Below are 16042 nucleotides of genomic sequence, written 5' to 3' on the forward strand. Positions count from 1 at the left end.
GGAGATGGCGGACCAGCCCATTGCGCTGGAGACAGAGGAACTTAATTTCAGCGTGTTCGAAGAGATAAGGAGTAAACACGTACTTATACAGGAGGATGATCGCGATGCTTGAATGGGTGCTGGGGACAAACTTTTTATGTCGTCGACAAGGTTCATACATGAAGTCAGAGGAAGAACTCACCCCGTAGAACATATAAAGATCCGATGTCATCATAATGGCCTGAACCGAACAAGGGGTATGAGCATCGTTGTAAAGCCACCAGTAAACAAAAGAAACCTTTGGAAGCCTTGGTCCTGCGCGCCGGGGGAACTTTACGAGGGGGACGATGCCTTCGACGGGAGCAGATGTTTGACCACTTAAGTTTCGCTGACGACAGAAGGCGAGATCGCTTCCGGGTGCCTCTGAGCAACTGAGAAGCCTAATGTCTAATAACAAGTCTATCAGCAAGTATGAAGGAGGGATGAGCGCTAGCCCAAGCATACGTGTGATGACAGATGCCGCTCCTCTTAATATCCATCTAGCAAGACTTGTAGCGGGAGGAAGCCGCGGAAGCCGTATCGTGGGCGTTGTAGACGGGTGTGTATCGGAAGGACGCAGAATGGACTGGTGGATGGAGGTGGGAAGGAGCTCTGCACGCAAAAGCGAAACCTTGAAGACAATTATTGCTGCTGAAGACGTGAACGGCATTGTGGATTAGAGAGCCACTCGCATGCCGATGTTTGAGCTGCCTACCTTTGACCTCATGCCGCTTGGGTGTGAATGATAGCTCACTAGAGGGCTGAGTGACCGCGATCCAATGAACCAGACTTCCTGTTCATGGTTTGGCACCCTGACAAGTGCGGGAGCCCCACGGAAGAAATTGAGGATATGTTTGGGAGACATGCAAGGAGAAGAGAGCTGTAGTGATCCAAACCAGATACGTATGCAAGGACATAGAGCGAGGGGGTAGTCAAATGGTGGTTCCAACAGGAAAGAACACAATCGGTATTACATAATCGGCCACTTGTGACAACCCAATTTCCACGATCTAGCTAGAGAGCTCAGCCGCCTTCTGCGCCTGCGGGCCGTTGGTGAAGTCCCTTTACTCCGTCGCCTACGCTCTCGACCGCACGAACATTCACTATTCATCACCAAAAACTGTCCTTGCTGCTCTCTAGCGACTCACGGCGCACATCCTTACCGCTCGTGGCTTGTCGGGTCACTGACTCTTCATCCCTCGGTCATGATTGTCTCGAAGGCGGAATCACAACGTGTATCGACATCTCAACCAGGAGGTCGTCGTCGTTCCGGTCACGACACCCCACAAAACGCAGGGGCACGATCCGGAGAACATGGCCTGGTCTTACCCAACCCACGCTCTCCCTTCCCTACAAACTTGGTCCCTCTTTCCTGTCTTGCCCTCACCGACGTCTGCACCCGACCATGCGTCGTTGACTCCGCCGACACCCTTACCATCTCCATACCTTCCTCGATGCTTTATTTAACCATAAAAACCCACAATCCCTTCAACGTCACCCCCGTGAGCCCTTCTCGCGCAGCCGCCGGCTCCCGTCTACTCACCTCCCGATGCCATACACTGACAACCGGTACGAGGATAGATATGACATCATTCTCTTTTCGCAATTATCTGTATCTGACCCTCAATATCTTGCACAGGGTTCTCCGTTCAAGCCGAATCCCGATCAACCACAAGATCGCGCCTTCACCACTGAGGAAGTTATGTTGGTAATTGCGAACCGGAAGCGGCGACTTTGGTTGATGAACGCCCTTTGACCAGAGTCTAGTTATAGTCCCCCGTGAGTTCGAGGACACCGCAGACGCCCGTGCGGTTACTCCAGCTGCAATACCTTAACAAGAGCTGATGACGCGGATTTCGGCTTGGAGGTAGGCGGAGCATGGGGTCAAGCTTCCTCGAGCGAGACACCTTCGGCGAGGCAGCTGATGGCTATAGATCTATCCATAGCTGACGCTGATGTTGGTGTAGGCTCCGGAGTAGAAGGCGACGAGGACGAAGGAGGACAGCGGATCTGTGCGGCTCGACCATGGTTTCTTCAGATGTTGGCTTTTGAGCGTTCTCATCTCTTGGTGGGTTACATGATGGTTCACGACATCGATACCTCACAGCAATAATTTACTGATTTTCTGAATTTTCGTAGGCGGACTTACCCTGCTCGTTGCTGTCTAGATGTCTTATGCTTATATTGATTACATTGATATGCACGCGTCGGCTTGTAAGGTTATCGTTTTGAATTTAGCCATCCAATGGTGACTGTCTTTTGGCGGTGCAAAGTAAGCGCTCGGATCCCTTGGCTCCCGCACACCGCTGAAAATGTCCATAGCCCTCTCTTGCATAACAAGGACAAGTGTCAGACGGAGCGAAGAGACCGGCTGCAGGCTCGAACCTGGCGCAATAGGCTTGAATGTCCTCGGCCAATGGTGATTCGGTAACCCGGTGAGAACTCGATCTAAGGCTTCGCTGATTTTTGACCTTCTACGTTCTGTCAACTGCCACCTCTAATAGGAGGCATTTACCTTGCGCTTTGCCCGTGGATTTCTGTGAACATTTTACAATAGATAGTCGTAGATATTGATAAAATCCATAAATTTCTAGACCTTGTCCTCAAACCATATCCGAAGTCATACTATACGTGCATCCATTTGCGTAATCAATCTACTAGCCTGCAAATCAACTCCTACCATGGATTAACGATCAAGCAATAATAGTTTATGGTCTCGCAGAGCGCGTTCTGACTGGGGGAGATGTGCTACTTACTTTCGCCGTGTACCTGTACACGGTATAGACATGTTGCAGAGCTCCCCCAGTTATCCACAATCTCTAGCACGACCACCTCTGAAGCAACTCCGAGATCGCGCACACCCTCCAACACAGGAAAGGTTTGAACCGGTGTTAGCGAATGTATGCTGTAATTGAAAAAGGCCAGTGGCACAAAGGTTCCGTCTCGGGATATGGGAGGCGATGATCGAGCATTGAGTTCTTGAGTCAAGTTTTGAGGTAATGAAACTGCTTTAGTGAAGCGCTTCCTCTCTGTTTCGTTCACCATGCCCCATAGCACGACTTGCTTGGGAGCCAGTTCGATCTCTGGTGTCAATTGCTTTGGGGCATGTTCGAGAGTGACATGCGTAACCACGACTTTTGTTGCCAAAAGGATACCGAGCTGCCCGTGTCGAGCATCAATGCGCCAGCAGGAGCCCACTTCTTTGTTTGGTTTCAAGGCAAGCTCGGGTGGATGTGCTTTTGGGGACAGGAATGGGATACGGTAGCTCCTGGGCGATGTTGTGAGAAGAGAAATGACTTCGGCACCGGAAGAACTGAGGGCAAAGTCAGGAAGGCTGGCGTGACCGAAGGAATGGCGTTGCAAAGTCTCTTCAATGTGGCTGCTGAGTTCTTTACGAGAAATAGCCTCTAGCTCGAGTCCAATCACCCTTTCTGCAAGGGTAGAACAAGAAAGAGCACTCTGCTCCAACTTATCCACTCTTTCTTCGAGCGCGTCGTAAGCTCGTCGTAAGCCTTCCATAATGTTCTTGGACTCCTGCAAGGCATTATGTTCCTCCCGGTCGGTGTCTAGCCGTGTGAGCAAGATATGATCCGCAAAGCTGATGTCATAGGGTAAACGCAGCCGCCAATCTTTGTTGAGCACAACGCAATTGAAGACCTCGCCAGTTTTATAGACACAGTGAGAAGCATGCGATAGTAGCATAGCACAAGCGACGCAAGCTGTCAGCCCGATGACTACAGCTAGCGTAGGCAATAGGCAGGGCGGAGGAATGGGAGGAGGAGGAGGAGGAGGAGGAGGAGGAGGAGGAGGAGGGAGACCAGGCTGCCGTGGTTTGGCAAAAAGGCGTTTAATGGTGTCGTCTTCACTAGTTCCTGTTGATAGACGTCTCAATCTCTTAGTGTAATGATTTGGAGTCCGTCGATTAGCATTAGCGGAGCCGCCTTCTTCCATGACTGAGAAATTGAGCGAATATCTCAGCACAAAGGGTTAATTGATTGCGAACAGTTTGTACGCACCTAAAGCTGGAGCTGATTTACAATAGAGCAACGCAAGGGCGTCCGCTCGGGATCTGGAACAGCGCGCTCGAGTTCGGAACATGTAAAAGTGTCAGCTCCTAAGGTTCCCCTCGCGCTCTCGTAACCTCCCTCACCTTTCCTTGCATCTTCACCATCCGTCCTTTGAGACCCATAGCATGCACCACTCCCCGAGCCCCTTCTACAAACCCACTCGAAATTTAACAGTCCCTTTCACAAAAGCAGTGACCTGTCTTAGCTTGAGCCCGGGGACCACTCTCATTGCTGCGGGGAGCTTGGATGGTAAAGCCGCTGTCTGGTCTGTGAAGTCGGGACAAATGATGCTTCTGCTCACAGGACCGGTGCCGGTCACGTCTCTAGTTTGGAAATACCCGTCAGATAGCGCCTTCATCCTCGGTCTGGCCGATGGGACAACGGTGCTGGTCACGATCAGGCAGGCATGTACCCTAGTTTCAACCTGAATCATGAGCGAAGTTGTGATCTTGCCTGAGCGGCGCTTTTCTAGGAAGGAATTTTCGCAAAGGGATTCCGGGCCCACAGCAAGTATCCTGTTGAATGCCTGGCATTGAGCGGTGATAGGATCGCCACAGGCGCACACAAGGAAGCACATGTTTGGCTGTTTCAGGAGAACCCCGACGGTGCGGGTCCTTCTCATGCCGTTTCATCCGCTTCTCATGAACCGCCATAGCTGTTTGGACGCCCGATTGCCGTGTGGATCGTATCCCCATGATTGAATCCGACACACGAGCACCTCTTATCATCAGCGGTTTGCACTGGATATCCACCAGTTTTTCTCCTAATGTCCTCCTAGTCTGCTACGTCCATCATGGGGTCATGTACGTAGTCGCTGCATTTTGGACTCGCCCGCTTTCTAATGCGCACATCAGATTTTTTGACGCTGTAGAAAAGCGAATCAAACACCACTTTCCTGTGAACACTTTGATGTGAGGTTTTACATTTTGGTTCTCTTCGCATCCGCCTCATGGTGACTTAGTGGAAAGACCGCAATATCGCCAGATTACAAATCCATCGCAGTGTCTAACATGGCGCGCGGCTTTAATGTATATGACATTACTACGGGTACGGCTTTGGGTTCGTTCAAGTTCCAGCACGGGTCTGCGCATCGTGCGCCAGTATCTTTCTTGCATGGTGGACGAAGTCTTGTTGGCGGCAGTTCAATCGGTCGGACGTGGGTATGGGATGTGGATGCCGAGGATGTGAGACAAGTTATCCCTCACGAAGGTGGGTAACCTTGGATGTTCAATGCCTACATCCACCATACTCACCCTTCTCCATAGACGACGGAGTAGTGCTTGCCATCGATGTTAGTGGATCGGCAGCAGCTATCGTTGTGGTTGCTTACGTTAAAGTTACAGGCGCCCCCCCTCGATGAACAAGGGCGAACGGTACTGGCCATTGCGACGGCCTCAGGTGAAGAGGCTGGATTAACGATCAAGCTCTGGGATAACCGTGACCACCAGGAGCACCAGGAGGGCCGTGACCTTGGTACGTTTGGAATAAATGCGAAAATTTACTCGTTCAATAACAGACAATGCGTTCAGACCAGAAGCCAGCTGTGGATCCTGGGATCCCCTATCGCCCCATTTCCTGGCGCGTTTTCATTGATCAATCTACTTGGATGTGCTGTGTTTTTGCTCCGTTATTAGCATTCGCGGTTGTTGGGCCGTGGTTGCTATGCGAGTTCCTCTTCAGTATGTAGCCTTCGCCCCCGCGCCTATCTCATTGTTTCCTTTTTGGTAATTTATACATGTGTACGATTATCGAATGGGTCTTATGGGGTTTATTCGGGTTTAAACTCGTTTTCACAAGTCTAACCACAAAGTCCGGATTCCTAGCCCCTGAGTAGACTAATAACCAGTCGCTGCATTTTGCATTCCCAAAAGGGATCTGAGCCATACTAGTAGAGCAATTGTGCCATACGGAGGGGTCCCTAATTTCAGCAGCTAGGTCATATGAAGGGGTTGACCAAGTTAGCAGCTACGCCATACGGAGGGGTCCACCTAATTTTGGTCCATTTGGTCCATTTGGTCATAATCGGTCAAGTAGGTTTATTACCATATTTGGATGGTCTCCCTCTGAAGCACCTAAGTCTCTCCGCCAAGCGAGCCAGAGCACATCACGTGATAGCTCTTAAATTGCCAGCCCCTTGCCATTTTTGGGTCCGCTGGAGGCTGAACCCCTTGGGAGCTTCTCAGCTCACCTCTGGCTCGCCAACCAGGACGGTGGAAACTCCCTATAGGGCATGTCCGCCCGGAACCCCTCTGAAGGGGGTCAAGGCACTATAATTTTTGGTCCTTACGGCTGCGCAAAGGTGCTACCGCCCTTGCACCCCCAATGCAACATGACACCCTCAATGCAACGGGGTGAGATTGTTCCTTGTCACATGGCTCCGATGCTCACGCATATCTCCCGCAAACTTAATGAGCATATATATGAGGGTCTTCTGCTAGTGTACATGTCTTTGAATAATATAGCGTAAAAGCTTGAGCTTGCCAGAGGGATGCCGGAATCGTGACTCCTCTCTCCAGCTTCTCTCACTGTAGCACTGATGACGGTCACCGTTCGCGCTAGAGACGGCAATGGCCTACAGAAACTTATACTACGATAAAGTAACGCCATAGGAATATCAATATGAGATTTTGAAGCAGTTGGTCAAGATTAAGATAGGTGCCCTGAGTGTTAATCTCTCAACAACGCCAAAACTTGGGTGGTTTCGAGCACAGATCATTAAATTCTAATACTCACGCTACATTTTTTTGTAGGCAAGCGGAATACATCTATACAAGCTTACAGACCAAATTTTGATACATTTTGCCAAGGATCAGGTCAGGGAGAGCACATTTAGTGGATGTTGCATTGAGGGTGTCGTGTTGCATTGGGGGTGCAAGGGCGGTATTTCGGACATACATGCTACCGTGTGAAAACCATTTATACACTTAAGATTTGGCTGAAATATTTTTAAATTGCATTTTTTGCTACTGTAGGCATGAGTGGATATGGATATGGATCGACTGATGGTGGTAATTGACTTCGTAAATTTTGGTAAAATGTCGGGTCGAACCCGCAACCTTGCACAAAAAGCTCATCACTAACGTCACCTTACCACCTCAGCCACGAGGTCATATTTGAAACTGCCATGTTTTGAATATATGACTACATATCTTGCGTTCACACTACTCTCCTGCTCTGCATGACTTCGTGTCAAGCTTTGTGTGCTTGTAGGACGGTGGAAACTCCCTATAGGGCATGTCCGCTTGGATAGTGCCGCAGGCATGCTCGGCGGCTCTGTCATGTCCAGGATAGCGCCTTTGGAGGTCTGGTGGGCATGATGGGACCCCCGATAAACCTAAATCCTATTTGAACTCTTGATCTGGTGTCTTGACTGGCAAGGTTTTTTGCAGCTTTTTGGAGGCGATAAATGAATTTAGCATGGATAAAGTACATAAAAATGTGCTGCTAAGTACATAACACATTTCTTGTATCCCCAGCTTACTGTCCACTTCAATAGAGTAGATGACCAAAAGATTGTCTATGCCATTGGAGACTACCTCAGAGCCTGCTTGGTGGGTAGTTCAAAAGGTAGTTCATCTCCATTCCTTATCATTGGCAACTACTGGCACTTGAACAAGCACACGAAGCTTGACACGAAGTCATGCTGTCACGCTCCGGTCCCGCTCTGGTCCCTACGGCAACATTCCGAACCACACAGCCACCTCGCTACTCTTCCTCGCTACATGTTTGACAGGTGTCGTTCCTTATTACCTCCTTTTCTACTAGTCTCGTTGCTACCTGTCTACCTTTGACACTTCTTGACGTTTCTATCATTCCACAGTTGCTACAATATCGCATCCGATGTTTTATCTCATGTCTACTTACTAACGATCCGTTCCTTCCGCACGTTCCTTACTCATCGTACATTACCTCCGACTCCGGAGCAGTAGTATAAATACTCGTGTAGTTCAGCCTGTATTCCTCAGTATGAATATCGACTTACTTCTGCCCTCTACTCCTCTTTGCCTCTAAGTCCTTTCTGCCAATTCCTACTCCAAGTGTCTTCCGCGATACTTGTGTCTTCATCTATCTTCAAGTCTTCCCTCGCTTCGTACTTCGGTACCCTCCTGTCAACCTCCGGTGCCTACGTCACCTTCGCTCCTTACCCGCCGGTCCTCCGGTATTGTTCCCATCCCCTCCACGTCGCTACCGTCGACTACTTACCCTATGCTCGCCCTCCGAGTCCTTACGCTAGCATTCCGGGACATGGTATCCCTGGTGGAGCTTAGCTCGAACGTCCCGCATACTTCCGGGCAGGCACGGAGTTAACACATGCAGAGCAGGAGAGTAGTGTGAATGCAAGATATGTAGTCATATATTCAAAACACGGCAGTTTCAAATATGACCTCGTGGCTGAGGTGGTAAGGTGACATTAATGATGAGCTTTTTGTGCAAGGTCGTGGGTTCGACCCGACATTTTACCAAAATTTACAAAGTCAATTACCACCATCAGTCGATCCATATCCATATCCACTCATGCCTACAGTAGCGAAAAATGCAATTTAAAAATATTTCAGCCAAATCTTAAGTGTATAAATGGTTTTCACACGGTAGCATGTATGTCCGAAATAGCACCTTTGCGCAGCCGTAAGGACCAAAAACTATAGCGCCTCGACCCCCTTCAGAGGCGTTCTGGGTGGACATGCCCTATAGGGAGTTTCCACCGTCCTCGCCAACCCCTCCGTATGACCTATCTGCCAGGACTAGCAGCTACGCCATATGGAGGGGTCCACCTAATTTCAGTCCATTCGGTCCATTCGGTCATAATCGGTCAAGTAGGTTTATTACTATATTTGGATGGTTGCCCTCCATTGCGCCAATGCGCTGGATTAGTTTTGCCAAGTGCACCGACTATGCATCACATGACTAATTCTGGGACATTAATGCAAAGGGCCAGCCCTTGGCTCCTGATGTTGGAAATTCAAGTCGCTGGGGCTCACCGACACAGTACAAGCATGGTTTGTCCCAGGCAGGATAGTAGCTCAAAGGGCAATCACGTAAGGATTAACATAGTGTAGTACACATACTATATACCATAGCTGATGAGCTATACAGTCTGTACTTTCAATATGCTTACATAATCACAATTTACAATACCCGGAGGCTGGACCCCTTGGAGCTTCTTCAGCTTGTCGACCCCTTCGTATGACCTAGCTGCCCCAAAGGGCAGATAAGTCATATGGAGGGGTCAGCAAGCTGAGAAGCTCTCAAGGGATCCAGCCTCCGAAGAACCCAAAAATGGCAAGAGACCGGCAACTTAGGATCTATCACATGATGTGCTCTGGCTCACTTGGTGGAGAGACTTAGGTGCTTCAAAGGCCAACTGTCTAAATATGGTAATAATTCTACTTGACTGATTATGACTGAATGGACCAAAATTAGGTGGACCCCTCTGTATGGTGTAGCTGCTCATCAAAGTCTCTCCAACAAGTGAGCCAGAGCACATCACGTGTTAGCTCCTAAAGTGCTATCCTCTTGCCATTTTTAGGTTTGTTGGAGGCTGAGCCCCTTGAGAGCTTCTCAGGTCACCTACGGCTTGCCAACCCCTCTGCATGACCTACTGTACTTTTTCAACCATTTGCTCATCCCATGTCCCACAGGCCAGGCAAACGAACAAATTAAGTGGGACTGCCCCACCTCTACAGCAACTTACAAACAGAAAAGTAGGACATTCGGTAAAATAGTGCCAAAAATGCAGATAAATTCAAAAAAAAAATCCTATGGTATAGTTCTGACTACTCTGGTGATATAAGTACTCATCATACTGCTTGTTAGACCCACTGTTATGCTTCCCTTGTTGTTTACTTGACTCCTGTATGAGGTCTGCACTGATACTGGCATCACTGGCTATTCTAGGACTACTCTGAGTGATGTGTAGCATTAGGGTGGAGGATCTGGGCCATGAGGTTGCTTGGCTGAATCCACGAGTCATTGTTGAAATCCTTGCAAGCCAAGAGAAAATGTACCCTGTCTCTGCTACATTGAGCAACATGATGGACATTTCAATGTGATTGAGGTCACTAACATGACACCAGGAGCTGAGAGTCAGAGATACTAGGACCTAGAATGTCAATTCCTTTAACAAGCTGAGGGTGTCAGACTTAGTCATTGGCGCGTCGCGCGACCATTCAAAGATAAAAATTTGAATATAAATAAACCCATACTATCCACACGTCTCCGAGAACAAGAAAGTGATCTGCTCACTAAAAAGAACAAACCATACTTAAAACTAGATGAGACCTTAAATTATCCAAAATCTACTATAGAATTTATAAGAAACTATGTTCGAGACTCAAAAGTCCGATCCTCCGAGCTGTGTTCGCTGCAAGGGGGAGCAAGACTACTATACGTGCTGAAATAAGCAATAATTGAAACTGAGACCAAATACGAGTGCCGAAAATGGCAACTATATAAACTCAGACATGTACAACCAAACTTAGAAACTACGATGCTTAAAAAGCGGACAAGAATATTACCTAAGAACTATAACAAAACTCCCAACTCAATATTAACAAAAAAAGGCAATGGGCCAAAGGCCATGTCTAGAAATAAATACCACAAAAGGTAACAACAATAATCAGACTAACGCTGAAAGTGGCACTTGTTTAAACTCAGACATTGCTCCGCCTTCACAAGCATGACTTGATAGCCATAAAAAGGTTAATAAAAGACCTCAGAGACCAGGTAAATAAAACCGACCAACGAGACGAATAAACACTATGATGATCTTCCAGAAAAGGGATCAGGTTGTGAGTAAACGCCGAAAAGGGCATGGAAATTCAAACTCCGACAAAACATACTGTACTCGAAAACGTCAAAGACTAAGACCGATGTTGAAACATATCCATAACATTTCTCTCGACTGCTCCATGACCTAAAAAGAAATAAAACCTGCTTTAAGCAGTAACTCAGAAGTAAAGACCTCCACAAATACGACCACCAGATACAAAAACAAAATCTATATTTTCAAACTCTGAAATAAGATTCCCCAAGCCGAATGATTGGCGCGAGGGGGAGTCAACGGTAGATTCTGCGCCATAACCAGCATAAATAAAATGAGACTTAGAACAGCGCCAAACTTGGCAGTATAGAATATCAAAAAAACGAAATAAATATCACTTTGATACAGTTAAACTCGATCAATCATACCTCAAACCATACTTAACTTCTACAAACATCTACGGAAGAATATAAACTAGGTTTTCAATGATGCACTCGCGTGACCTAATCAGAAAAAAGACCATACACCTATACAAGTCAAAACCTGAACTCATACAATATTAAAACAAGTGCTCACCGCTTATAAAGAAACCATTCAAAGTAAAAGTATATCTATGTTATTACATAGCGGATCCTAAAACGAAAAAACAATAATAAAAGTGCAAGAGTGAAGACTTGAAAAGCAACTGGCCATTGCTAAGTCAACACACGCAGAAATATACATTAAATGTTCTGAAAATACTGAATAACAACATGTTAAATTGTGCTATTAAGTTAGCTATACAAAGTGCGAAGATAACCAGAGAATAAACACGAAAAAGCGTGAAGTAATAAAGATAAGGCAATAGCTGCCATGGAAAAGCTCAAACCAAGACTGCCAGCCAGGAATACTTGTGTTTGCAAAACCGAGTAAGGCACGGGCTAGGTTTGAGGGGGAGTATTGGATTTGAGATCCTGCAGTAGTGACTGCGCGTAAGCTCTGAGAATAAATAGAGGCTCCTGCCGGAGCTTCGATGGCAAACCAAGCCCTATACTGCGGAAACCCTCTTATTCATTAAGGAGAAGTCTCCTAGAAATGTATATAATTCTGTTTAGTATAAAAGTAGTCGAGAATCGACTCGAAGCGCAATTGGCGGCTTCCCCCCATCTGAGCGTGATTCCCAAGTTCCTGCCGCCGCAGTCCCCCGCTGTTGAGGCCACGCCGCTACCCCGTTCCTTATTGCGCCGCATCACCCCACCCTCTTCGCACCCCGTGCTTCCTCTCGCTCGTCGGAGCGCACGCACCTGGCTGCCGCATTGCCCCTGCATGCTGCCACCGCTGTTGGACAGCTCGCTGGACCCATCTGCATAAGCCCTCGAACTGAGGCCGCTGCTACTTGTGCACTCGCTGCACCCACCGCTGCACCTCACCTGTGCCGTGCCCCTGCCGCTGCACCCCTCACACACTGCCGCTCGTCTCCGCTGCCGTGCCAGCCCCATTGCTGACGCTGTCATTGTTGCTGCTCCCACGCTTGTTTTTGCTGCCATTTTTTGTTCCCCATCCCCATTGCGTTTTCTCCTGGGAGGCCAAGTCTTGTGACAAGTACCAACATACGGTTGGGAGGGTCAGATTCATCGGATTGTACCAGTCGCCCCCGCAAGGCCAGGTTGACGCAGCGAGTACGGACCGGACGTCCGGAGTGTTGGTCGCTTGCTGGAATGTAGTGGGTTTGTGTCACCATTTTTCCATGAGATCAGGTCATCGCAGCATACGAACCAGATGTTCGGAGGGTTGGACGTTTGCTGGATAGTGGATCTGTGTTTTTTGTGCGTTTTTGTTATCATCTTTTTTGTGTGTTTCGTCTTTGTATTTCTCGTGTGTTTTTGTCATTGTCTTTTTGTGTATTTTCATGTTTGCGTTTTTTGGTGTCCTTTCCCGTTTGCGCTTCAGTGGGTGCATTTCGTCTCTCGTTTTTATGTGTTATTTTATTTCTGTTGTTTTTTCTCCGCCGTACTCCGTTACTTCGCCGAGTGGGTGTATTGTAAATTGTGATTATGTAAGCATCTCAAAACTACGTACTGTACAGGACATCAGCCATGGTATATAGTCTGTGTACTTCGCTATGTTAATCTTCACGTGATTGCCCTTCAGGCTACTCTCCTGCCTGGGACAAACCGCACTTGTACTGTGTCGGCGAGCCCCAGCAACTCGAATTACAACAGATCATGGTGGGGTGCACAGGCTGTTTGCCCTTGTTGGTGGTAGCTGGCTTGGCGGTCTTGGCTGTGGGAGCTGCTGCCCTTGATGTTGATGCTGTTGGGATCATGGCCTTCTTCACATTGGTTAAGGCTGTAGTCTTCTTCGGCGTGGTTAACAAAGATGGACCACGCTTGTTGTTGCCACAGTGCCACTCAAGTCAGAGTGGGATGGGTAAGAATACATGAAGAGTGAAGATGCAGCTACAAGTGTGTGGGGCTCATAACCTCTGAGGTTTGCGCTGATGTGAGGTGTCTGCACTGGTAAGGTTTTACTTCACTTCTAGACTACTTTTATACTAGTCTTTTGTTTGTATTGGCTACTAGGAGTACTCTCCTATGCATTTTGCTAATGTATTATTAGTCTCTTGGGCTGTCTGCTCAGATTGGCATCAGATCATGTTCAGGGGCTTCTATTTACTTTCTAGGAGCTTTCTTAGTCATTGCTCCACACAGGAGCCTGTTGTGCAGTTCCAACACATGTCTGGGCCGTGCCCAGACATCCAATGTCTTGGATATCTCGGGAATGACATGATGTTCTTTATTCATTTTCCCTACAGACATAATGGTGAGCAGGGGTTTAACCCTTCACATAAAACCTGAGGACAACAAAATTGGTGCTGACCCCTTTGAGGATGACACTAATGTCGACAATGACACATGGATCAAACCTGTCAACTTCATGGCTCATCTCCTCAACCCTGGGGGCAAGGAGAGTACACAGCTGGCACCGGGAAAGGTAGACAAGCCGGATGCCAACGTAGACATGGTTCTGGTACCAGATCCGGAGGAGATGGGTTGGGGAAAACACTGTAGGGTCATGAGCACTAAGTTTGATGGATCCTTGGGTCACTAGATTACATTAGAGGGCTTGTAGTATTTTTCTCACATTTAATCCCATTGTATTTGCCTTTTTACTGTATGTCCACCATTCTTGGCTCACAAGGGCCTCACTACCGTGGACTGCCCACCCTTCATAAGCTCAGCTTGCAGGCCAGGGCGGACAATGGATGAGCCTACGGTTGTAAAAGTACAGTAAGTATTCACTGTGTCCAAAACATAATTGCTATGATTTTAGTTTGAGAGTTTTGCATAGGAAATGGGCTAGAGAGCCTAGTGTTCATCCTGGCGGGGGTGTTCATTCTGACGTATGAACCCGTTATGGGGTATTCTGTTGGTCTATAGTCACTAACTGAAAATGGGGTCCGAGGCCGAGGAGAACAGAAGTGTCGAGGGAAAGAGAAGTGATGAAAACTGAATAGGTGGGAAGGATATGTTAATGTGGCCCTGAAAACCAAACCTTGAGATCTTGCCGATAAGACTTGAGGTTGGTGGGAGCCTCAATGACGGGGAAGGGTGAGTCGAGGGATTCCGAGGATGAAAGAGATGGATGGATAAACGAGAGAACAGAACGTAATTGAGGAACTAGACACTGGTGCTGACGCGCTGGAGTTACGAAGAAACATAATACCCTGACTTGCCATAATTTGCTAAGTCCGAAACATGTTAAGTACGAATCGCGAGTAGCTATAGCTATATGGAATAGCCCTTCGTACGTAGAGAGTCCATGTATGTGAACAGGTAAGCTAAATAACACGGACCATGAATGTAAGGGGTATGCTGAGAAGTATCAAATTTAAATGGCAAGAGCATCACACACTCGCTGTTCATCGGGGAATGGGGTGAGTGGTGCATACTCTTGTATCATAGCCTCGCAAAACTGGACCTCTTCCATAATTGCCGCAACCAAATCGATGGCACGCTCGAAGGTGACCCGAAAATCCGATGATATGGTTCGCCTAAATGGTAAAGGCAGGGACCGTATCTTCTTAACAATCTCCTTACCCGTAACCACCTGAAGCGCCATGTCTCCGTACAATATACGCAATGCCTTCGAAGAGTCAGGCTGCGCACCGGCATGCAATCGATCCTCCTGGAACTTGAAGTTGCTGTCGGGTCCTCGATAGCCCATGGTCCAGTGGGCTACGAAAAGTCTGAGAGCCTGCAGAGAGAACGTAAAATCCGAGACGGAGATAGAAGGTGACCTGGATAAGGGAGTCAAGCAAAAGTCCACGCTCTTTGAGCTATCTTACTGCAAACCGACGAATGTGTTCATACCTTCGCCGGTTGAAACCTTCATTGTGTGACATGTCTCAAAGGACTCAATCGATAGCCTATAGATATCTTCGTCTGGGGGTTCACAAGTTCTGTAACGATATTCAGCCGAATGCATAGCACGGGATATGCATGATGCTTACTTTTTCTATGGGCGTAGGGAAATGGTGGAATGAGAGCGGGGGAGGTCGGGGCATCCGAACACAAGCCACGCGCAAACAAGGACAAACGGTATCTGTGCCTCCATCGATCTTGACTCGACAACCGTCAGCAAGTCCTCCATCCTCATCCAGTTAGCGCTCACGCTGCGTGTCTTGCACCTCATGTTCCGCTTTTTCAAGTGTATCAGGTGCGTGATCTTTTGTTGGCAAGACGGTGACGACCAACCGGCCGGATGCTCAGCCGGTTCGGCAGGGACATCGAGACGAATAACGAAAACACCGCCGCGTTCGACGCCGTGGTGAACTCATCATTCGTTATTATCACGGGCGTTCTTCTCCCTACTCCTCGTCCTTGCCGCCATTCTCTACCCCACGCATTACTCGCTCACTGGCATGTCTCCTAGCACGGGAAGGGGTCTTTCTGGGCTCGGGGAACTTGGAGGACGTCATTGCAGTTCGCACTCCGTCCGCCGAACGGTGGTCCATCAACGGGCTGCTTGGAGAACTCGATGCTATGGTCAAGGTGTATATTTTTACATGTCCAATCATGCATGCGTTTATGCTCACTGAATTCGTTCTAGATGTGTTCCCTTGACTTTGCCGAACTACATATGGGTGCCTTTTCTGTAGGGGCTAATGATGCGAGGTACGGCGAATAACCTATTCCCGCCTCCCTCGTGGCCGATC

General features: G+C 48.1%; 3 protein-coding genes across 3 annotated transcripts; 2 read left to right on the plus strand and 1 right to left on the minus strand.

The window, feature by feature from the left end:
• Positions 1-2206: 2206 nt before the first annotated feature.
• Positions 2207-4707, minus strand: CONPUDRAFT_75399 (uncharacterized protein; the record flags this gene model as incomplete). The annotated part of the gene is made up of 5 exons (XM_007773647.1): positions 2207-2492; positions 2534-2555; positions 2775-3971; positions 4035-4046; positions 4242-4707. 5 exons carry the CDS (start codon positions 4705-4707, stop codon positions 2207-2209), a joined length of 1983 nt encoding a protein of 660 aa, XP_007771837.1.
• Positions 4708-5095: 388 nt separating this feature from the next.
• On the plus strand, positions 5096-5772 carry CONPUDRAFT_156758 (uncharacterized protein; the record flags this gene model as incomplete). The annotated part of the gene is made up of 4 exons (XM_007773774.1): positions 5096-5294; positions 5351-5376; positions 5429-5558; positions 5615-5772. The coding sequence occupies 4 exons, from the start codon at positions 5096-5098 to the stop codon at positions 5770-5772; spliced, it is 513 nt and encodes a 170-aa protein (XP_007771964.1).
• Positions 5773-15517: 9745 nt separating this feature from the next.
• CONPUDRAFT_156759 (uncharacterized protein) lies at positions 15518-16014 on the plus strand (the record flags this gene model as incomplete). The annotated part of the gene is made up of 4 exons (XM_007773775.1): positions 15518-15543; positions 15609-15703; positions 15760-15878; positions 15937-16014. 4 exons carry the CDS (start codon positions 15518-15520, stop codon positions 16012-16014), a joined length of 318 nt encoding a protein of 105 aa, XP_007771965.1.
• Between the last annotated feature and the right edge of the window lie 28 nt (positions 16015-16042).

This window comes from Coniophora puteana, assembly GCF_000271625.1.
Source record: "Coniophora puteana RWD-64-598 SS2 unplaced genomic scaffold CONPUscaffold_11, whole genome shotgun sequence".
In the NCBI taxonomy this organism is placed as follows: domain Eukaryota; kingdom Fungi; phylum Basidiomycota; class Agaricomycetes; order Boletales; family Coniophoraceae; genus Coniophora; species Coniophora puteana.